The sequence below is a fragment of the Oncorhynchus mykiss genome, chromosome 15 (genome assembly GCF_013265735.2).
Source record: "Oncorhynchus mykiss isolate Arlee chromosome 15, USDA_OmykA_1.1, whole genome shotgun sequence".
Classification (NCBI taxonomy): domain Eukaryota; kingdom Metazoa; phylum Chordata; class Actinopteri; order Salmoniformes; family Salmonidae; genus Oncorhynchus; species Oncorhynchus mykiss.
In genome coordinates, this window is record NC_048579.1 from 74305790 (window position 1) to 74326072 (window position 20283).

The 20283-nt window shown below is 53.6% G+C and overlaps 1 protein-coding gene across 1 annotated transcript in view; it reads left to right on the plus strand.

Moving 5' to 3' along the window:
* Nucleotides 1-19833, plus strand: part of LOC118936538 (wnt inhibitory factor 1-like) — a 68088-nt gene extending 48255 nt beyond the window's left edge. The window contains exons 8-10 of the mRNA XM_036945359.1: nt 15064-15159; nt 15724-15819; nt 19535-19833. Coding sequence (XP_036801254.1) covers nt 15064-15159; nt 15724-15819; nt 19535-19674 — 332 coding nt within the window. The 3' untranslated portion in view covers nt 19675-19833. The remainder of the gene's footprint in view (nt 1-15063; nt 15160-15723; nt 15820-19534) is intronic.
* Nucleotides 19834-20283: the final 450 nt, after the last annotated feature.

Genomic DNA, 20283 nt, shown 5'->3' on the forward strand with positions numbered 1-20283 from the left:
AGGCTGGTGATCTCCATTTCCCAGTCAGAAGGGCAGGGCAGGCTGGTGATCTCCAGTTCCCAGTCAGAAGGGCAGGCTGGTGATCTCCATTTCCCAGTCAGAAGGGCAGGGCAGGCTGGTGATCTCCAGTTCCCAGTCAGAAGGGCAGGCTGGTGATCTCCAGTTCCCAGTCAGAAGGGCGGGGCAGGCTGGTCATCTCCAGTTCCCAGTCAGAAGGGCAGGCTGGTGATCTCTAGTTCCCAGTCAGAAGGGCAGGCTGGTGATCTCCAGTTCCCAGTCAGAAGGGCAGGCTGGTGATCTCCAGTTCCCAGTCAGAAGGGCAGGCTGGTGATCTCCAGTTCCCAGTCAGAAGGGCAGGCTGGTGATCTCCAGTTCCCAGTCAGAAGGCCAGGCTGGTTATCTACAGTTCCCAGTCAGAAGGGCAGGCTGGTGATCTCCAGTTCCCAGTCAGAAGGGCAGGCTGGTCATATCCAGTTCCCAGTCAGAAGGGCAGGCTGGTGATCTCCAGTTCCCAGTCAGAAGGGCAGGCTGGTGATCTCCAGTTCCCAGTTAGAAGGGCGGGCTGGTGATCTCTAGTTCCCAGTCAGAAGGGCCAGGCTGGGTGATCTCCAGTTCCCAGTCATAAGGGCAGGCTGGTGATCTCCAGTTCCCAGTCAGAAGGGCAGGCTGGTGATCTCCAGTTCCCAGTCAGAAGGGAAGGGCAGGCTGATGATCTCCAGTTCCCAGTCAGAAGGGCGGGGCAGGCTGGTGATCTCCTGTTCCCAGTCAGAAGGGCAGGCTGGTGATCTCCAGTTCCCAATCAGAAGGGCAGGCTGGTGATCTCCAGTTCCCAGTCAGAAGGGCAGGCTGGTGATCTCCAGTTCCCAGTCAGAAGGGCGGGGCAGGCTGGTGATCTCCTGTTCCCAGTCAGAAGGGCAGGCTGGTGATCTCCAGTTCCCAGTCAGAAGGGCAGGCTGGTGATCTCCAGTTCCCAGTCAGAAGGGCGGGGCAGGCTGGTCATCTCCAGTTCCCAGTCAGAAGGGCAGGCTGGTGATCTCTAGTTCCCAGTCAGAAGGGCAGGCTGGTGATCTCCAGTTCCCAGTCAGAAGGGCAGGCTGGTGATCTCCAGTTCCCAGTCAGAAGGGCAGGCTGGTGATCTCCAGTTCCCAGTCAGAAGGGCAGGCTGGTGATCTCCAGTTCCCAGTCAGAAGGCCAGGCTGGTTATCTACAGTTCCCAGTCAGAAGGGCAGGCTGGTGATCTCCAGTTCCCAGTCAGAAGGGCAGGCTGGTCATATCCAGTTCCCAGTCAGAAGGGCAGGCTGGTGATCTCCAGTTCCCAGTCAGAAGGGCAGGCTGGTGATCTCCAGTTCCCAGTTAGAAGGGCGGGCTGGTGATCTCTAGTTCCCAGTCAGAAGGGCCAGGCTGGGTGATCTCCAGTTCCCAGTCAGAAGGGCAGGCTGGTGATCTCCAGTTCCCAGTCATAAGGGCAGGCTGGTGATCTCCAGTTCCCAGTCAGAAGGGCAGGCTGGTGATCTCCAGTTCCCAGTCAGAAGGGAAGGGCAGGCTGATGATCTCCAGTTCCCAGTCAGAAGGGCGGGGCAGGCTGGTGATCTCCTGTTCCCAGTCAGAAGGGCAGGCTGGTGATCTCCAGTTCCCAATCAGAAGGGCAGGCTGGTGATCTCCAGTTCCCAGTCAGAAGGGCAGGCTGGTGATCTCCAGTTCCCAGTCAGAAGGGCGGGGCAGGCTGGTGATCTCCTGTTCCCAGTCAGAAGGGCAGGCTGGTGATCTCCAGTTCCCAGTCAGAAGGGCAGGCTGGTGATCTCCAGTTCCCAGTCAGAAAGGCAGGCTGGTGATCTCCAGTTCCCAGTCAGAAGGGCAGGCTGGTGGTCTCCAGTTCCCAGTCAGAAGGGCAGGCTGGTGATCTCCAGTTCCCAGTCAGAAGGGCAGGCTGGTGATCTCCAGTTCCCAGTCAGAAGGGCAGGCTGGTGATCTCCAGTTCCCAGTCAGAAGGGCAGGCTGGTGATCTCCAGTTCCCAGTCAGAAGGGCAGGCTGGTGATCTCCAGTTCCCAGTCAGAAGGGCAGGCTGGTGATCTCCAGTTCCCAGTCAGAAGGGCAGGGCAGGCTGGTGATCTCCAGTTCCCAGTCAGAAGGGCAGGCTAGTGATCTTCAGTTCCCAGTCAGAAGGGCAGGCTGGTGATCTCCAGTTCCCAGTCAGAAGGGCAGGCTGGTCATATCCAGTTCCCAGTCAGAAGGGCAGGCTGGTGATCTCCAGTTCCCAGTCAGAAGGGCAGGCTGGTGATCTCCATTTCCCAGTCAGAAGGGCAGGGCAGGCTGGTGATCTCCAGTTCCCAGTCAGAAGGGCAGGCTGGTGATCTCCAGTTCCCAGTCAGAAGGGCGGGGCAGGCTGGTCATCTCCAGTTCCCAGTCAGAAGGGCAGGCTGGTGATCTCTAGTTCCCAGTCAGAAGGGCAGGCTGGTGATCTCCAGTTCCCAGTCAGAAGGGCAGGCTGGTGATCTCCAGTTCCCAGTCAGAAGGGCAGGCTGGTGATCTCCAGTTCCCAGTCAGAAGGGCAGGCTGGTGATCTCCAGTTCCCAGTCAGAAGGCCAGGCTGGTTATCTACAGTTCCCAGTCAGAAGGGCAGGCTGGTGATCTCCAGTTCCCAGTCAGAAGGGCAGGCTGGTCATATCCAGTTCCCAGTCAGAAGGGCAGGCTGGTGATCTCCAGTTCCCAGTCAGAAGGGCAGGCTGGTGATCTCCATTTCCCAGTCAGAAGGGCAGGGCAGGCTGGTGATCTCCAGTTCCCAGTCAGAAGGGCAGGCTGGTGATCTCCATTTCCCAGTCAGAAGGGCAGGGCAGGCTGGTGATCTCCAGTTCCCAGTCAGAAGGGCAGGCTGGTGATCTCCAGTTCCCAGTCAGAAGGGCGGGGCAGGCTGGTCATCTCCAGTTCCCAGTCAGAAGGGCAGGCTGGTGATCTCTAGTTCCCAGTCAGAAGGGCAGGCTGGTGATCTCCAGTTCCCAGTCAGAAGGGCAGGCTGGTGATCTCCAGTTCCCAGTCAGAAGGGCAGGCTGGTGATCTCCAGTTCCCAGTCAGAAGGGCAGGCTGGTGATCTCCAGTTCCCAGTCAGAAGGCCAGGCTGGTTATCTACAGTTCCCAGTCAGAAGGGCAGGCTGGTGATCTCCAGTTCCCAGTCAGAAGGGCAGGCTGGTCATATCCAGTTCCCAGTCAGAAGGGCAGGCTGGTGATCTCCAGTTCCCAGTCAGAAGGGCAGGCTGGTGATCTCCAGTTCCCAGTTAGAAGGGCGGGCTGGTGATCTCTAGTTCCCAGTCAGAAGGGCCAGGCTGGGTGATCTCCAGTTCCCAGTCAGAAGGGCAGGCTGGTGATCTCCAGTTCCCAGTCATAAGGGCAGGCTGGTGATCTCCAGTTCCCAGTCAGAAGGGCAGGCTGGTGATCTCCAGTTCCCAGTCAGAAGGGAAGGGCAGGCTGATGATCTCCAGTTCCCAGTCAGAAGGGCGGGGCAGGCTGGTGATCTCCTGTTCCCAGTCAGAAGGGCAGGCTGGTGATCTCCAGTTCCCAATCAGAAGGGCAGGCTGGTGATCTCCAGTTCCCAGTCAGAAGGGCAGGCTGGTGATCTCCAGTTCCCAGTCAGAAGGGCGGGGCAGGCTGGTGATCTCCTGTTCCCAGTCAGAAGGGCAGGCTGGTGATCTCCAGTTCCCAGTCAGAAGGGCAGGCTGGTGATCTCCAGTTCCCAGTCAGAAGGGCGGGGCAGGCTGGTGATCTCCTGTTCCCAGTCAGAAGGGCAGGCTGGTGATCTCCAGTTCCCAATCAGAAGGGCAGGCTGGTGATCTCCAGTTCCCAGTCAGAAGGGCAGGCTGGTGATCTCCAGTTCCCAGTCAGAAGGGCGGGGCAGGCTGGTGATCTCCTGTTCCCAGTCAGAAGGGCAGGCTGGTGATCTCCAGTTCCCAGTCAGAAGGGCAGGCTGGTGATCTCCAGTTCCCAGTCAGAAAGGCAGGCTGGTGATCTCCAGTTCCCAGTCAGAAGGGCAGGCTGGTGGTCTCCAGTTCCCAGTCAGAAGGGCAGGCTGGTGATCTCCATTTCCCAGTCAGAAGGGCAGGCTGGTGATCTCCAGTTCCCAGTCAGAAGGGCAGGCTGGTGATCTCCAGTTCCCAGTCAGAAGGGCAGGCTGGTGATCTCCAGTTCCCAGTCAGAAGGGCAGGCTGGTGATCTCCAGTTCCCAGTCAGAAGGGCAGGCTGGTGATCTCCAGTTCCCAGTCAGAAGGGCAGGGCAGGCTGGTGATCTCCAGTTCCCAGTCAGAAGGGCAGGCTAGTGATCTTCAGTTCCCAGTCAGAAGGGCAGGCTGGTGATCTCCAGTTCCCAGTCAGAAGGGCAGGCTGGTGATCTCCAGTTCCCAGTCAGAAGGGCAGGCTGGTGATCTCCATTTCCCAGTCAGAAGGGCAGGGCAGGCTGGTGATCTCCAGTTCCCAGTCAGAAGGGCAGGCTGGTGATCTCCATTTCCCAGTCAGAAGGGCAGGGCAGGCTGGTGATCTCCAGTTCCCAGTCAGAAGGGCAGGCTGGTGATCTCCAGTTCCCAGTCAGAAGGGCGGGGCAGGCTGGTCATCTCCAGTTCCCAGTCAGAAGGGCAGGCTGGTGATCTCTAGTTCCCAGTCAGAAGGGCAGGCTGGTGATCTCCAGTTCCCAGTCAGAAGGGCAGGCTGGTGATCTCCAGTTCCCAGTCAGAAGGGCAGGCTGGTGATCTCCAGTTCCCAGTCAGAAGGGCAGGCTGGTGATCTCCAGTTCCCAGTCAGAAGGCCAGGCTGGTTATCTACAGTTCCCAGTCAGAAGGGCAGGCTGGTGATCTCCAGTTCCCAGTCAGAAGGGCAGGCTGGTCATATCCAGTTCCCAGTCAGAAGGGCAGGCTGGTGATCTCCAGTTCCCAGTCAGAAGGGCAGGCTGGTGATCTCCAGTTCCCAGTTAGAAGGGCGGGCTGGTGATCTCTAGTTCCCAGTCAGAAGGGCCAGGCTGGGTGATCTCCAGTTCCCAGTCAGAAGGGCAGGCTGGTGATCTCCAGTTCCCAGTCATAAGGGCAGGCTGGTGATCTCCAGTTCCCAGTCAGAAGGGCAGGCTGGTGATCTCCAGTTCCCAGTCAGAAGGGAAGGGCAGGCTGATGATCTCCAGTTCCCAGTCAGAAGGGCGGGGCAGGCTGGTGATCTCCTGTTCCCAGTCAGAAGGGCAGGCTGGTGATCTCCAGTTCCCAATCAGAAGGGCAGGCTGGTGATCTCCAGTTCCCAGTCAGAAGGGCAGGCTGGTGATCTCCAGTTCCCAGTCAGAAGGGCGGGGCAGGCTGGTGATCTCCTGTTCCCAGTCAGAAGGGCAGGCTGGTGATCTCCAGTTCCCAGTCAGAAGGGCAGGCTGGTGATCTCCAGTTCCCAGTCAGAAAGGCAGGCTGGTGATCTCCAGTTCCCAGTCAGAAGGGCAGGCTGGTGGTCTCCAGTTCCCAGTCAGAAGGGCAGGCTGGTGATCTCCAGTTCCCAGTCAGAAGGGCAGGCTGGTGATCTCCAGTTCCCAGTCAGAAGGGCAGGCTGGTGATCTCCAGTTCCCAGTCAGAAGGGCAGGCTGGTGATCTCCAGTTCCCAGTCAGAAGGGCAGGCTGGTGATCTCCAGTTCCCAGTCAGAAGGGCAGGCTGGTGATCTCCAGTTCCCAGTCAGAAGGGCAGGGCAGGCTGGTGATCTCCAGTTCCCAGTCAGAAGGGCAGGCTAGTGATCTTCAGTTCCCAGTCAGAAGGGCAGGCTGGTGATCTCCAGTTCCCAGTCAGAAGGGCAGGCTGGTCATATCCAGTTCCCAGTCAGAAGGGCAGGCTGGTGATCTCCAGTTCCCAGTCAGAAGGGCAGGCTGGTGATCTCCAGTTCCCAGTTAGAAGGGCAGGCTGGTGATCTCCATTTCCCAGTCAGAAGGGCAGGGCAGGCTGGTGATCTCCAGTTCCCAGTCAGAAGGGCAGGCTGGTGATCTCCATTTCCCAGTCAGAAGGGCAGGGCAGGCTGGTGATCTCCAGTTCCCAGTCAGAAGGGCAGGCTGGTGATCTCCAGTTCCCAGTCAGAAGGGCGGGGCAGGCTGGTCATCTCCAGTTCCCAGTCAGAAGGGCAGGCTGGTGATCTCTAGTTCCCAGTCAGAAGGGCAGGCTGGTGATCTCCAGTTCCCAGTCAGAAGGGCAGGCTGGTGATCTCCAGTTCCCAGTCAGAAGGGCAGGCTGGTGATCTCCAGTTCCCAGTCAGAAGGGCAGGCTGGTGATCTCCAGTTCCCAGTCAGAAGGCCAGGCTGGTTATCTACAGTTCCCAGTCAGAAGGGCAGGCTGGTGATCTCCAGTTCCCAGTCAGAAGGGCAGGCTGGTCATATCCAGTTCCCAGTCAGAAGGGCAGGCTGGTGATCTCCAGTTCCCAGTCAGAAGGGCAGGCTGGTGATCTCCATTTCCCAGTCAGAAGGGCAGGGCAGGCTGGTGATCTCCAGTTCCCAGTCAGAAGGGCAGGCTGGTGATCTCCATTTCCCAGTCAGAAGGGCAGGGCAGGCTGGTGATCTCCAGTTCCCAGTCAGAAGGGCAGGCTGGTGATCTCCAGTTCCCAGTCAGAAGGGCGGGGCAGGCTGGTCATCTCCAGTTCCCAGTCAGAAGGGCAGGCTGGTGATCTCTAGTTCCCAGTCAGAAGGGCAGGCTGGTGATCTCCAGTTCCCAGTCAGAAGGGCAGGCTGGTGATCTCCAGTTCCCAGTCAGAAGGGCAGGCTGGTGATCTCCAGTTCCCAGTCAGAAGGGCAGGCTGGTGATCTCCAGTTCCCAGTCAGAAGGCCAGGCTGGTTATCTACAGTTCCCAGTCAGAAGGGCAGGCTGGTGATCTCCAGTTCCCAGTCAGAAGGGCAGGCTGGTGATCTCCAGTTCCCAGTCAGAAGGGCAGGCTGGTGATCTCCAGTTCCCAGTCAGAAGGGCAGGCTGGTGATCTCCAGTTCCCAGTTAGAAGGGCGGGCTGGTGATCTCTAGTTCCCAGTCAGAAGGGCCAGGCTGGGTGATCTCCAGTTCCCAGTCAGAAGGGCAGGCTGGTGATCTCCAGTTCCCAGTCATAAGGGCAGGCTGGTGATCTCCAGTTCCCAGTCAGAAGGGCAGGCTGGTGATCTCCAGTTCCCAGTCAGAAGGGAAGGGCAGGCTGATGATCTCCAGTTCCCAGTCAGAAGGGCGGGGCAGGCTGGTGATCTCCTGTTCCCAGTCAGAAGGGCAGGCTGGTGATCTCCAGTTCCCAATCAGAAGGGCAGGCTGGTGATCTCCAGTTCCCAGTCAGAAGGGCAGGCTGGTGATCTCCAGTTCCCAGTCAGAAGGGCGGGGCAGGCTGGTGATCTCCTGTTCCCAGTCAGAAGGGCAGGCTGGTGATCTCCAGTTCCCAGTCAGAAGGGCAGGCTGGTGATCTCCAGTTCCCAGTCAGAAAGGCAGGCTGGTGATCTCCAGTTCCCAGTCAGAAGGGCAGGCTGGTGGTCTCCAGTTCCCAGTCAGAAGGGCAGGCTGGTGATCTCCAGTTCCCAGTCAGAAGGGCAGGCTGGTGATCTCCAGTTCCCAGTCAGAAGGGCAGGCTGGTGATCTCCAGTTCCCAGTCAGAAGGGCAGGCTGGTGATCTCCAGTTCCCAGTCAGAAGGGCAGGCTGGTGATCTCCAGTTCCCAGTCAGAAGGGCAGGCTGGTGATCTCCAGTTCCCAGTCAGAAGGGCAGGGCAGGCTGGTGATCTCCAGTTCCCAGTCAGAAGGGCAGGCTAGTGATCTTCAGTTCCCAGTCAGAAGGGCAGGCTGGTGATCTCCAGTTCCCAGTCAGAAGGGCAGGCTGGTCATATCCAGTTCCCAGTCAGAAGGGCAGGCTGGTGATCTCCAGTTCCCAGTCAGAAGGGCAGGCTGGTGATCTCCAGTTCCCAGTTAGAAGGGCGGGCTGGTGATCTCTAGTTCCCAGTCAGAAGGGCCAGGCTGGGTGATCTCCAGTTCCCAGTCAGAAGGGCAGGCTGGTGATCTCCAGTTCCCAGTCAGAAGGGCAGGCTGGTGATCTCCATTTCCCAGTCAGAAGGGCAGGGCAGGCTGGTGATCTCCAGTTCCCAGTCAGAAGGGCAGGCTGGTGATCTCCATTTCCCAGTCAGAAGGGCAGGGCAGGCTGGTGATCTCCAGTTCCCAGTCAGAAGGGCAGGCTGGTGATCTCCAGTTCCCAGTCAGAAGGGCGGGGCAGGCTGGTCATCTCCAGTTCCCAGTCAGAAGGGCAGGCTGGTGATCTCTAGTTCCCAGTCAGAAGGGCAGGCTGGTGATCTCCAGTTCCCAGTCAGAAGGGCAGGCTGGTGATCTCCAGTTCCCAGTCAGAAGGGCAGGCTGGTGATCTCCAGTTCCCAGTCAGAAGGGCAGGCTGGTGATCTCCAGTTCCCAGTCAGAAGGCCAGGCTGGTTATCTACAGTTCCCAGTCAGAAGGGCAGGCTGGTGATCTCCAGTTCCCAGTCAGAAGGGCAGGCTGGTCATATCCAGTTCCCAGTCAGAAGGGCAGGCTGGTGATCTCCAGTTCCCAGTCAGAAGGGCAGGCTGGTGATCTCCAGTTCCCAGTTAGAAGGGCGGGCTGGTGATCTCTAGTTCCCAGTCAGAAGGGCCAGGCTGGGTGATCTCCAGTTCCCAGTCAGAAGGGCAGGCTGGTGATCTCCAGTTCCCAGTCATAAGGGCAGGCTGGTGATCTCCAGTTCCCAGTCAGAAGGGCAGGCTGGTGATCTCCAGTTCCCAGTCAGAAGGGAAGGGCAGGCTGATGATCTCCAGTTCCCAGTCAGAAGGGCGGGGCAGGCTGGTGATCTCCTGTTCCCAGTCAGAAGGGCAGGCTGGTGATCTCCAGTTCCCAATCAGAAGGGCAGGCTGGTGATCTCCAGTTCCCAGTCAGAAGGGCAGGCTGGTGATCTCCAGTTCCCAGTCAGAAGGGCGGGGCAGGCTGGTGATCTCCTGTTCCCAGTCAGAAGGGCAGGCTGGTGATCTCCAGTTCCCAGTCAGAAGGGCAGGCTGGTGATCTCCAGTTCCCAGTCAGAAAGGCAGGCTGGTGATCTCCAGTTCCCAGTCAGAAGGGCAGGCTGGTGGTCTCCAGTTCCCAGTCAGAAGGGCAGGCTGGTGATCTCCAGTTCCCAGTCAGAAGGGCAGGCTGGTGATCTCCAGTTCCCAGTCAGAAGGGCAGGCTGGTGATCTCCAGTTCCCAGTCAGAAGGGCAGGCTGGTGATCTCCAGTTCCCAGTCAGAAGGGCAGGCTGGTGATCTCCAGTTCCCAGTCAGAAGGGCAGGCTGGTGATCTCCAGTTCCCAGTCAGAAGGGCAGGGCAGGCTGGTGATCTCCAGTTCCCAGTCAGAAGGGCAGGCTAGTGATCTTCAGTTCCCAGTCAGAAGGGCAGGCTGGTGATCTCCAGTTCCCAGTCAGAAGGGCAGGCTGGTGATCTCCAGTTCCCAGTCAGAAGGGCAGGCTGGTGATCTCCATTTCCCAGTCAGAAGGGCAGGGCAGGCTGGTGATCTCCAGTTCCCAGTCAGAAGGGCAGGCTGGTGATCTCCATTTCCCAGTCAGAAGGGCAGGGCAGGCTGGTGATCTCCAGTTCCCAGTCAGAAGGGCAGGCTGGTGATCTCCAGTTCCCAGTCAGAAGGGCGGGGCAGGCTGGTCATCTCCAGTTCCCAGTCAGAAGGGCAGGCTGGTGATCTCTAGTTCCCAGTCAGAAGGGCAGGCTGGTGATCTCCAGTTCCCAGTCAGAAGGGCAGGCTGGTGATCTCCAGTTCCCAGTCAGAAGGGCAGGCTGGTGATCTCCAGTTCCCAGTCAGAAGGGCAGGCTGGTGATCTCCAGTTCCCAGTCAGAAGGCCAGGCTGGTTATCTACAGTTCCCAGTCAGAAGGGCAGGCTGGTGATCTCCAGTTCCCAGTCAGAAGGGCAGGCTGGTCATATCCAGTTCCCAGTCAGAAGGGCAGGCTGGTGATCTCCAGTTCCCAGTCAGAAGGGCAGGCTGGTGATCTCCAGTTCCCAGTTAGAAGGGCGGGCTGGTGATCTCTAGTTCCCAGTCAGAAGGGCCAGGCTGGGTGATCTCCAGTTCCCAGTCAGAAGGGCAGGCTGGTGATCTCCAGTTCCCAGTCATAAGGGCAGGCTGGTGATCTCCAGTTCCCAGTCAGAAGGGCAGGCTGGTGATCTCCAGTTCCCAGTCAGAAGGGCAGGCTGGTGATCTCCAGTTCCCAGTCAGAAGGGTGGGGCAGGCTGGTCATCTCCAGTTCCCAGTCAGAAGGGCAGGCTGGTGATCTCTAGTTCCCAGTCAGAAGGGCAGGCTGGTGATCTCCAGTTCCTAGTCAGAAGGGCAGGCTGGTGATCTCCAGTTCCCAGTCAGAAGGGCAGGCTGGTGATCTCCATTTCCCAGTCAGAAGGGCAGGCTGGTGATCTCCAGTTCCCAGTCAGAAGGCCAGGCTGGTGATCTCCAGTTCCCAGTCAGAAGGGTGGGGCAGGCTGGTGATCTCCAGTTCCCAGTCAGAAGGGCAGGCTGGTGATCTCCAGTTCCCAGTCAGAAGGCCAGGCTGGTTATCTACAGTTCCCAGTCAGAAGGGCAGGCTGGTGATCTCCAGTTCCCAGTCAGAAGGGCAGGCTGGTCATATCCAGTTCCCAGTCAGAAGGGCAGGCTGGTGATCTCCAGTTCCCAGTCAGAAGGGCAGGCTGGTCATATCCAGTTCCCAGTCAGAAGGGCAGGCTGGTGATCTCCAGTTCCCAGTCAGAAGGGCAGGCTGGTGATCTCCAGTTCCCAGTCAGAAGGGCGGGGCAGGCTGGTCATCTCCAGTTCCCAGTCAGAAGGGCAGGCTGGTGATCTCTAGTTCCCAGTCAGAAGGGCAGGCTGGTGATCTCCAGTTCCCAGTCAGAAGGGCAGGCTGGTGATCTCCAGTTCCCAGTCAGAAGGGCAGGCTGGTGATCTCCAGTTCCCAGTCAGAAGGGCAGGCTGGTGATCTCCAGTTCCCAGTCAGAAGGCCAGGCTGGTTATCTACAGTTCCCAGTCAGAAGGGCAGGCTGGTGATCTCCAGTTCCCAGTCAGAAGGGCAGGCTGGTCATATCCAGTTCCCAGTCAGAAGGGCAGGCTGGTGATCTCCAGTTCCCAGTCAGAAGGGCAGGCTGGTGATCTCCAGTTCCCAGTTAGAAGGGCGGGCTGGTGATCTCTAGTTCCCAGTCAGAAGGGCCAGGCTGGGTGATCTCCAGTTCCCAGTCAGAAGGGCAGGCTGGTGATCTCCAGTTCCCAGTCATAAGGGCAGGCTGGTGATCTCCAGTTCCCAGTCAGAAGGGCAGGCTGGTGATCTCCAGTTCCCAGTCAGAAGGGCAGGCTGGTGATCTCCAGTTCCCAGTCAGAAGGGTGGGGCAGGCTGGTCATCTCCAGTTCCCAGTCAGAAGGGCAGGCTGGTGATCTCTAGTTCCCAGTCAGAAGGGCAGGCTGGTGATCTCCAGTTCCTAGTCAGAAGGGCAGGCTGGTGATCTCCAGTTCCCAGTCAGAAGGGCAGGCTGGTGATCTCCATTTCCCAGTCAGAAGGGCAGGCTGGTGATCTCCAGTTCCCAGTCAGAAGGCCAGGCTGGTGATCTCCAGTTCCCAGTCAGAAGGGTGGGGCAGGCTGGTGATCTCCAGTTCCCAGTCAGAAGGGCAGGCTGGTGATCTCCAGTTCCCAGTCAGAAGGCCAGGCTGGTTATCTACAGTTCCCAGTCAGAAGGGCAGGCTGGTGATCTCCAGTTCCCAGTCAGAAGGGCAGGCTGGTCATATCCAGTTCCCAGTCAGAAGGGCAGGCTGGTGATCTCCAGTTCCCAGTCAGAAGGGCAGGCTGGTCATATCCAGTTCCCAGTCAGAAGGGCAGGCTGGTGATCTCCAGTTCCCAGTCAGAAGGGCAGGCTGGTGATCTCCAGTTCCCAGTTAGAAGGGCGGGCTGGTGATCTCTAGTTCCCAGTCAGAAGGGCCAGGCTGGGTGATCTCCAGTTCCCAGTCAGAAGGGCAGGCTGGTGATCTCCAGTTCCCAGTCATAAGGGCAGGCTGGTGATCTCCAGTTCCCAGTCAGAAGGGCAGGCTGGTGATCTCCAGTTCCCAGTCAGAAGGGCAGGCTGGTGATCTCCAGTTCCCAGTCAGAAGGGTGGGGCAGGCTGGTCATCTCCAGTTCCCAGTCAGAAGGGCAGGCTGGTGATCTCTAGTTCCCAGTCAGAAGGGCAGGCTGGTGATCTCCAGTTCCTAGTCAGAAGGGCAGGCTGGTGATCTCCAGTTCCCAGTCAGAAGGGCAGGCTGGTGATCTCCATTTCCCAGTCAGAAGGGCAGGCTGGTGATCTCCAGTTCCCAGTCAGAAGGCCAGGCTGGTGATCTACAGTTCCCAGTCAGAAGGGCAGGCTGGTGATCTCCAGTTCCCAGTCAGAAGGGCAGGCTGGTGATCTCCAGTTCCCAGTCAGAAGGGCAGGCTGGTGATCTCCAGTTCCCAGTCAGAAGGGCAGGGCAGGCTGGTGATCTCCAGTTCCCAGTCAGAAGGGCAGGCTGGTGATCTTCAGTTCCCAGTCAGAAGGGCGGGGAAGGCTGGTGATCTCCAGTTCCCAATCAGAAGCGCAGGCTGGTGATCTCCAGTTCCCAGTCAGAAGGGCAGGCTGGTGATCTCCAGTTCCCAGTCAGAAGGGCAGGGCAGGCTGGTGATCTCCAGTTCCCAGTCAGAAGGGCAGGCTGGTGATCTCTAGTTCCCAGTCAGAAGGGCGGGCTGGTGATCTCTATTTCCCAGTCAGAAGGGCAGGCTGGTGATCTCCAGTTCCCAGTCAGAAGGGCAGGCTGGTGATCTCCAGTTCCCAGTCAGAAGGGCAGGCTGGTGATCTCCAGTTCCCAGTCAGAAGGGCAGGCTGGTGATCTCCAGTTCCCAGTCAGAAGGGCAGGCTGGTGATCTCCAGTTCCCAGTCAGAAGGGCAGGCTGGGGATCTCCAGTTCCCAGTCAGAAGGCCAGGCTGGTGATCTACAGTTCCCAGTCAGAAGGGCAGGCTGGTGATCTTCAGTTCCCAGTCAGAAGGGCAGGCTGGTGATCTCCTGTTCCCAGTCAGAAGGGCAGGCTGGTGATCTCCAGTTCCCAGTCAGAAGGGCAGGCTGGTGATCTCCAGTTCCCAGTCAGAAGGGCAGGCTGGTCATATCCAGTTCCCAGTCAGAAGGGCAGGCTGGTGATCTCCAGTTCCCAGTCAGAAGGGCGGGCTGGTGATCTCTAGTTCCCAGTCAGAAGGGCAGGCTGGTGATCTCCAGTTCCCAGTCAGAAGGGCAGGGCAGGCTGGTGAGCTCCAGTTCCCAGTCAGAAGGGCAGGCTGGTGGTCTCCAGTTCCCAGTCAGAAGGGCAGGCTGGTGAGCTCCAGTTCCCAGTCAGAAGGGCAGGCTGGTGGTCTCCAGTTCCCAGTCAGAAGGGAGGGGCAGGCTGGTGGTCTCCAGTTCCCAGTCAGAAGGGAGGGGCAGGCTGGTGATCTCCAGTTCCCAGTCAGAAGGGCAGGCTGGCGGTGTACAGCCAAACAATGTAAAGACTTAAAACACAGCTAGTTTACATATCCCAAATGCCGCCCTCTGTCGGTAAACGATATCGCAGTAAGCCTCTGTGAAGTTTAAACAGGCTTTGATTGAACTCTGAGAACTTCTTTCTTATTTTCTCTCTCTCTCTCTCTCTCTCTCTCTCTCTCTCTCTCTCTCTCTCTCTCTCTGTCTTTCTCTCTCTGTCTCTCTTTCTCTCTGTCTTTCTCTCTCCGTGTGTCTCTCTCTCTCTCTCTCTCTCTCTGTCTTTCTCTCTCTGTGTCTCTCTGTGTGTCTCTGTCTCTCTGTCTCTCTCTCTCTCTCTCTCTCTCTCTCTCTCTCTGTCTCTCTTTCTCTCTGTCTTTCTCTCTCCGCTTGTCTCTCTCTCTCTCTCTGTCTTTCTCTCTCTGTCTTTCTCTCTCTGTGTCTCTCTCTGTGTCTCTCTCTGTGTCTCTCTCTCTCTCTCTCTCTCTCTCTCTCTCTCTCTCTCTCTGTCTCTCTTTCTCTCTGTCTTTCTCTCTCCGTGTGTCTCTCTCTCTCTCTCTGTCTTTCTCTCTCTGTCTTTCTCTCTCTGTGTCTCTCTCTGTGTCTCTCTCTGTGTCTCTCTCTCTCTCTCTCTCTCTCTCTCTCTCTCTCTCTCTCTCTCTCTCTCTCTCTCTCTCTGTCTCTCTTTCTCTCTGTCTTTCTCTCTCTGTGTCTCTCTCTCTCTCTCTCTGTCTTTCTCTCTCCTTGTGTCTCTCTCTCTCTCTCTGTCTCTGTCTCTGTCTCTTTCTCTCTCTCTCTCTCTCTGTCTGTCTGTCTGTCTGTCTGTCTGTCTGTCTGTCTGTCTGTCTGTCTGTCTGTCTGTCTCTCTCTCTCTCTCTCTCTCTCTCTCTCTCTCTCTCTCTCTCTCATTATTTTCTTCCTAGCGTCCCCCCTGATTGTCTGTGCTCCAGGGATATATGAATGTCATTGATATGTGTGAGACTCAGGAAGAGGTTGATCTAATATGGAGGCGTTAACCTAATCTCTCAGACGTCTCTGCTCTCAGCGGGGAAACTGTGTTATTAAAAAGAGGTTGATTTCCTGTTTCCACCTCCACTTCTCTTACTGTCCATTTCTACCTCCGTTTGCGTCCCAAAATGCACCCTAATTCCCATAGGGCCCTGGTCAAAAGTAGTGCACTAAGTAGAGAATAGTGTACTATTCGGGATATACGATCACCTGTATTAAACCCCTGGGGGGGGGGGGGGATCAGGGGTAATTGATCGTTTGACCCACAGAATGTCTAAAACAAGCATGTACAGTACATGCCATTCGGTCTTCCACACCGAAAGTAATGTACGTCTACAATATTATAATAAATATCAACTTGGAACAGTTTCCCGGAGCCAAGAAGAATCCTATTCCTAGACTTAAAAAAAAAGCATGTTAAATATAGATTTTTTTTATAGCCAAATCGGTAGGCTGAGGCCTTGGGTTTAACTGTACAGTGTAGATGAGTAGTACTCTACATGTGAGCCTGTCCCGTGTCTAACTGTACAGTATAGACGAGTAGTACTCTACATGTGTCTGTGTCGTCCAGGTAAATGTCTCCAGCCCTGCAGGAACGGAGGGAAGTGCACTGGGAAAAACAAATGCAAATGTGACAAGGGTTTCCACGGCGACCTGTGTTCCAAGGGTAAGTCTAAACCCCCCACCCCGGACACGGCTCCCGCCTCGGGACGAACTGAGGGAATATAATGGACACGTGACATGTAGTATGGAAGAATGTGACAGTGCCATGTTGTGTTTTGTATCATAAAGTCATGTTAGCATGTGTCAGAATATGTATGTGTGTCTGATGATGTGTGTCCCTGACAATATGTGTCTCTGACAATGTGTGTCTCTGATAATGTGTCTCTGACAATGTGTCTCTGACAATGTGTCTCTGACAATATGTGTCTCTGACAATATGTCTCTGATAATGTGTCTCTGATAATGTGTCTCCGACAATATGTCTCTGACAATATGTCTCTGACAATATGTGTCTCTGACAATATGTGTCTGATAATGTCTCTCTGATAATGTGTCTCTGATAATGTGTCTCTGACAATATGTCTCTGACAATATGTGTCTCTGACAATATGTGTCTGACAATGTGTGTCTCTGACAATGTGTGTATGTCTGACCGTGTGTGTATCCTGACTGTGTGTGTGTGTGTGTGTGTGTGTGTGTGTGTGTGTGTGTGTGTGTGTGTGTGCAGCTGTCTGTGAGCCCAGCTGTGGAGCCCATGGGACCTGTGTGGAACCCAACAAGTGCCTGTGTAAGGAGGGCTGGCACGGACGCCACTGTAACAAGAGTGAGTTTAATAACACTGTAGCAGAGTGAGTTTAGTAACACTGTAGTAGAGTGAGTTTAGTAACACTGTAGCAGAGTGAGTTTAGTGGTTTAGTAACACTGTAGTAGAGTGAGTTTAGTAACACTGTAGTAGAGTGAGTTTAGTAACACTGTAATAGAGTGAGTTTAGTAACACTGTAGTAGAGTGAGTTTAGTAACACTGTAATAGAGTGAGTTTAGTAACACTGTAATAGAGTGAGTTTAGTAACACTGTAGTAGAGTGAGTTTAGTAACACTGTAATAGAGTGAGTTTAGTAACACTGTAGTAGAGTGAGTTTAGTAACACTGTAGTAGAGTGAGTTTAGTAACACTGTAATATAGTGAGTTTAGTAACACTGTAATGGAGTGAGTTTAATAACACTGTAGTAGAGTGAGTTTAGTAACACTGTAATAGAGTGAGTTTAGTAACACTGTAGTAGAGTGAGTTTAGTAACACTGTAATAGAGTGAGTTTAGTAACACTGTAGTAGAGTGAGTTTAGTAACACTGTAGTAGAGTGAGTTTAGTAACACTGTAATAGAGTGAGTTTAGTAACACTGTAATAGAGTGAGTTTAATAACACTGTAGTAGAGTGAGTTTAGTAACACTGTAATAGAGTGAGTTTAGTAGCACTGTAATAGAGTGAGTTTAGTAACACTGTAATAGAGTGAGTTTAGTAACACTGTCATAGAGTGAGTTTAGTAACACTGTAGTAGAGTGAGTTTAGTGATTTAGTAACACTGTAATAGAGTGAGTTTAGTAACACTGTAGTAGAGTGAGTTTAGTAACACTGTAATAGAGTGAGTTTAGTAACACTGTAATAGAGTGAGTTTAGTAACACTGTAGTAGAGTGAGTTTAGTGGTTTAGTAACACTGTAGGAGAGTGAGTTTAGTAACACTGTAGTAGAGTGAGTTTAGTGGTTTAGTAACACTGTAGTAGAGTGAGTTTAGTAACACTGTAGTAGAGTGAGTTTAGTAACACTGTAGTAGAGTGAGTTTAGTGGTTTAGTAACACTGTAGTAGAGTGAGTTTAGTAACACTGTAGTAGAGCGAGTTTAGTGATTTAGTAACACTGTAATAGAGTGAGTTTAGTAACACTGTAATAGAGTGAGTTTAGTGGTTTAGTAACACTGTAGGAGAGTGAGTTTAGTAACACTGTAGTAGAGTGAGTTTAGTAACACTGTAATAGAGTGAGTTTAGTAACACTGTAGTAGAGTGAGTTTAGTAACACTGTAATAGAGTGAGTTTAGTGGTTTAGTAACACTGTAGTAGAGTGAGTTTAGTAACACTGTAATAGAGTGAGTTTAGTAACACTGTAGTAGAGTGAGTTTAGTAACACTGTAATAGAGTGAGTTTAGTTATTTAGTAACACTGTAATAGAGTGAGTTTAGTGATTTAGTAACACGGTAATAGAGTGAGTTTAGTGGTTTAGTAACACTGTAGTAGAGTGAGTTTAGTAACACTGTAATAGAGTGAGTTTAGTAACACTGTAGTAGAGTGAGTTTAGTAACACTGTAATAGAGTGAGTTTAATAACACTGTAGTAGAGTGAGTTTAGTAACACTGTAATAGAGTGAGTTTAGTAACACTGTAGTAGAGTGAGTTTAGTGGTTTAGTTACACTGTAGTAGAGTGAGTTTAGTAACACTGTAATAGAGTGAGTTTAGTAACACTGTAATAGAGTGAGTTTAGTGACACTGTAGTAGAGTGAGTTTAGTGATTTAGTAACACTGTAATAGAGTGAGTTTAGTAACACTGTAATAGAGTGAGTTTAGTAACACTGTAGTAGAGTGAGTTTAGTAACACTGTAGTAGAGTGAGTTTAGTGATTTAGTAACACTGTAATAGAGTGAGTTTAGTAACACTGTAGTAGAGTGAGTTTAGTAACACTGTAATAGAGTGAGTTTAGTAACACTGTAGTAGAGTGAGTTTAGTAACACTGTAATAGAGTGAGTTTAGTGGTTTAGTAACACTGTAGTAGAGTGAGTTTAGTAACACTGTAGTAGAGTGAGTTTAGTAACACTGTAGTAGAGTGAGTTTAGTAACACTGTAATAGAGTGAGTTTAGTAACACTGTAATAGATTGAGTTTAGTAACACTGTAATAGAGTGAGTTTAGTATCACTGTAATAGAGTGAGTTTAGTAACACTGTAGTAGAGTGAGTTTAGTATCACTGTAATAGAGTGAGTTTAGTGGTTTAGTAACACAATCACATTACAAAGCCGAGTCCCTAATACCCCCCCCCCCTCATAAAGCCACTTTCCCAAGGTGGCATCCCAAATGGCACCCTATTCCCTACATAGTGCAGAACTTTTGATGAGGGTTAATAGAGCTCTGAGCGCCATGTAGGGAATAGGGTTCCATTTGGGATGTAGCCCTGGCAGTCGCCTGCCACCTGTAGGGTGATGGATCACATGTAATCCCACGGTAACGCAACACCACAGTGATTTAGGCTGTCCTTAATGGGCACCCTATTCCCTATATATATAGTGCACCACGTTCGACCAGAGCCGTATGAGGCCTGGTGGTAATTAGTGTACCATAGGCCAGGGAATAGGGTAACTCAACACCACGTTGACTTGGGTTCAGCTCATAGAAGCATTGAATGAAGAAGAGGCTTGGGCTCTGAGAAGCTCAGCATGAATGAAGAAGAGGCTCGGGCTCTGAGAAGCTCAGCATGAATGAAGAAGAGGCTCGGGCTCTGAGAAGCTCAGCATTGAATGAAGAAGAGGCTCGGGCTCTGAGAAGCTCAGCATTGAATGAAGAAGAGGCTCGGGCTCTGAGAAGCTCAGCATGAATGAAGAAGAGGCTTGGGCTCTGAGAAGCTCAGCATGAATGAAGAAGAGGCTTGGGCTCTGAGAAGCTCAGCATGAATGAAGAAGAGGCTTGGGCTCTGAGAAGCTCAGCATTGAATGAAGAAGAGGCTTGGGCTCTGAGAAGCTCAGCATGAATGAAGAAGAGGCTTGGGCTCTGAGAAGCTCAACTCCACTCTACACTTTGAGTTGTTAGTTTCTCTGCTGTTCGTTGAGCCTCTGAGGAAAACACCAGGCCAGATGTTTGGGCTCCCGAGTGGCGCTGCGGTCTAAAGGCACTGCGTCTCAGTGCTAGAGGTGTCACTACAGACACCCTGGTTCGAATCCAGGCTGTAACACAACCGGCCATGATTGGGAGTCCCATAGGGCTGCGCTCGATCGGGTTTGGCCCGATGTAGGCCGTCATTATTAAATAAGAATTCTTAACTGACTTGCCTAGTTAAATAAAAGGTTAAATAAAAGGTTAAATAAAAGGTTAAATAAAAATAAACAAACCTGCAACATATCAGATCACGGTCACACACACACACACACACACACACACACACACGGTCACACACACACACACACACAAAGGCTACTTCTTGGTGTTTGTTTGGTGTTAGGTCACTAGCGGTCAGTAGTCTCGTTGATTTGGTTCCAGATCAGAACAGAGGCTTATAAACACTAGAAACAATAGGAAAACATGACTAGTGGTGAGTGATGCTCCCCTCAGGGCCTCTACCTTCCACCTTCCTCTCTCTCTCCTCTCTCTACTTTCTCTCCCTCCCATTCTCTCTACTCACCCCCCTCTTTCCCTCCCTCCCTCCTTTTCTCTCTCTCTCTCTCTCTCTCTCTCTCTCTCTCTGTCTCGCTCTCTCTGTCTCTCTCTGTCTCTGTCTCTGTCTCAGGATACAGAGGAGGTGCCTCTAACACCCATCGTCTCTCATCAGGCCCTAAACACAAGCCTCAGCAGCACTCCTCCTCTGCCAAGGAGGTGAAAGACGTTCCCGATGCCGACATCCCAGCAGAGACCAATTACGTGGTATAAGAGCCGGGTCCAGACAACCACACCTGGGTTCAAGCACTATTCAACATCTTTCAGATACTTTCAGCATCTGCTCTAGTCCGGTTGGCGGCGCCTGATGGGTGCGGCCTGGTGGGAGGGGTTTGATGGGTGGGGTCTGATGGGCGGGGTCTGGTGGGTGCGGCCTGGTGGGCGGGGTCTGATGGGCGGGGGTCTGATGGGCGGGGGTTTGATGGGCGGAGTCTGATGGGCGGGGTTTGATGGGCGGAGTCTGATGGGCGGGGTTTGATGAGAGGGGTTTGATGGGTGGATTTTGCGGTTTTAGGACTGTGCTACTGGTCTGTTAAGCCAGACAAACTCAATCAACAATATATTAAGCATGTTTAAATATTTAAAGTAGTTTGAACCCAGGTCTGCAGACCAGTCACCCAGCACCTCCTCTCCTCTGTGGTAGACTACTGATACCCATACGTGATGTTATACACCATTATTACCACACCTACCTATCCTCATCCCCTCCCACTACCTACCTATCCTCATCCCCTCCGACTACCTACCTATCCTCATGCCCTCCCACTACCTAGCTATCCTCATCCCCTCTCACTGACTAGCTATCCTCATCCCCTCCCACTG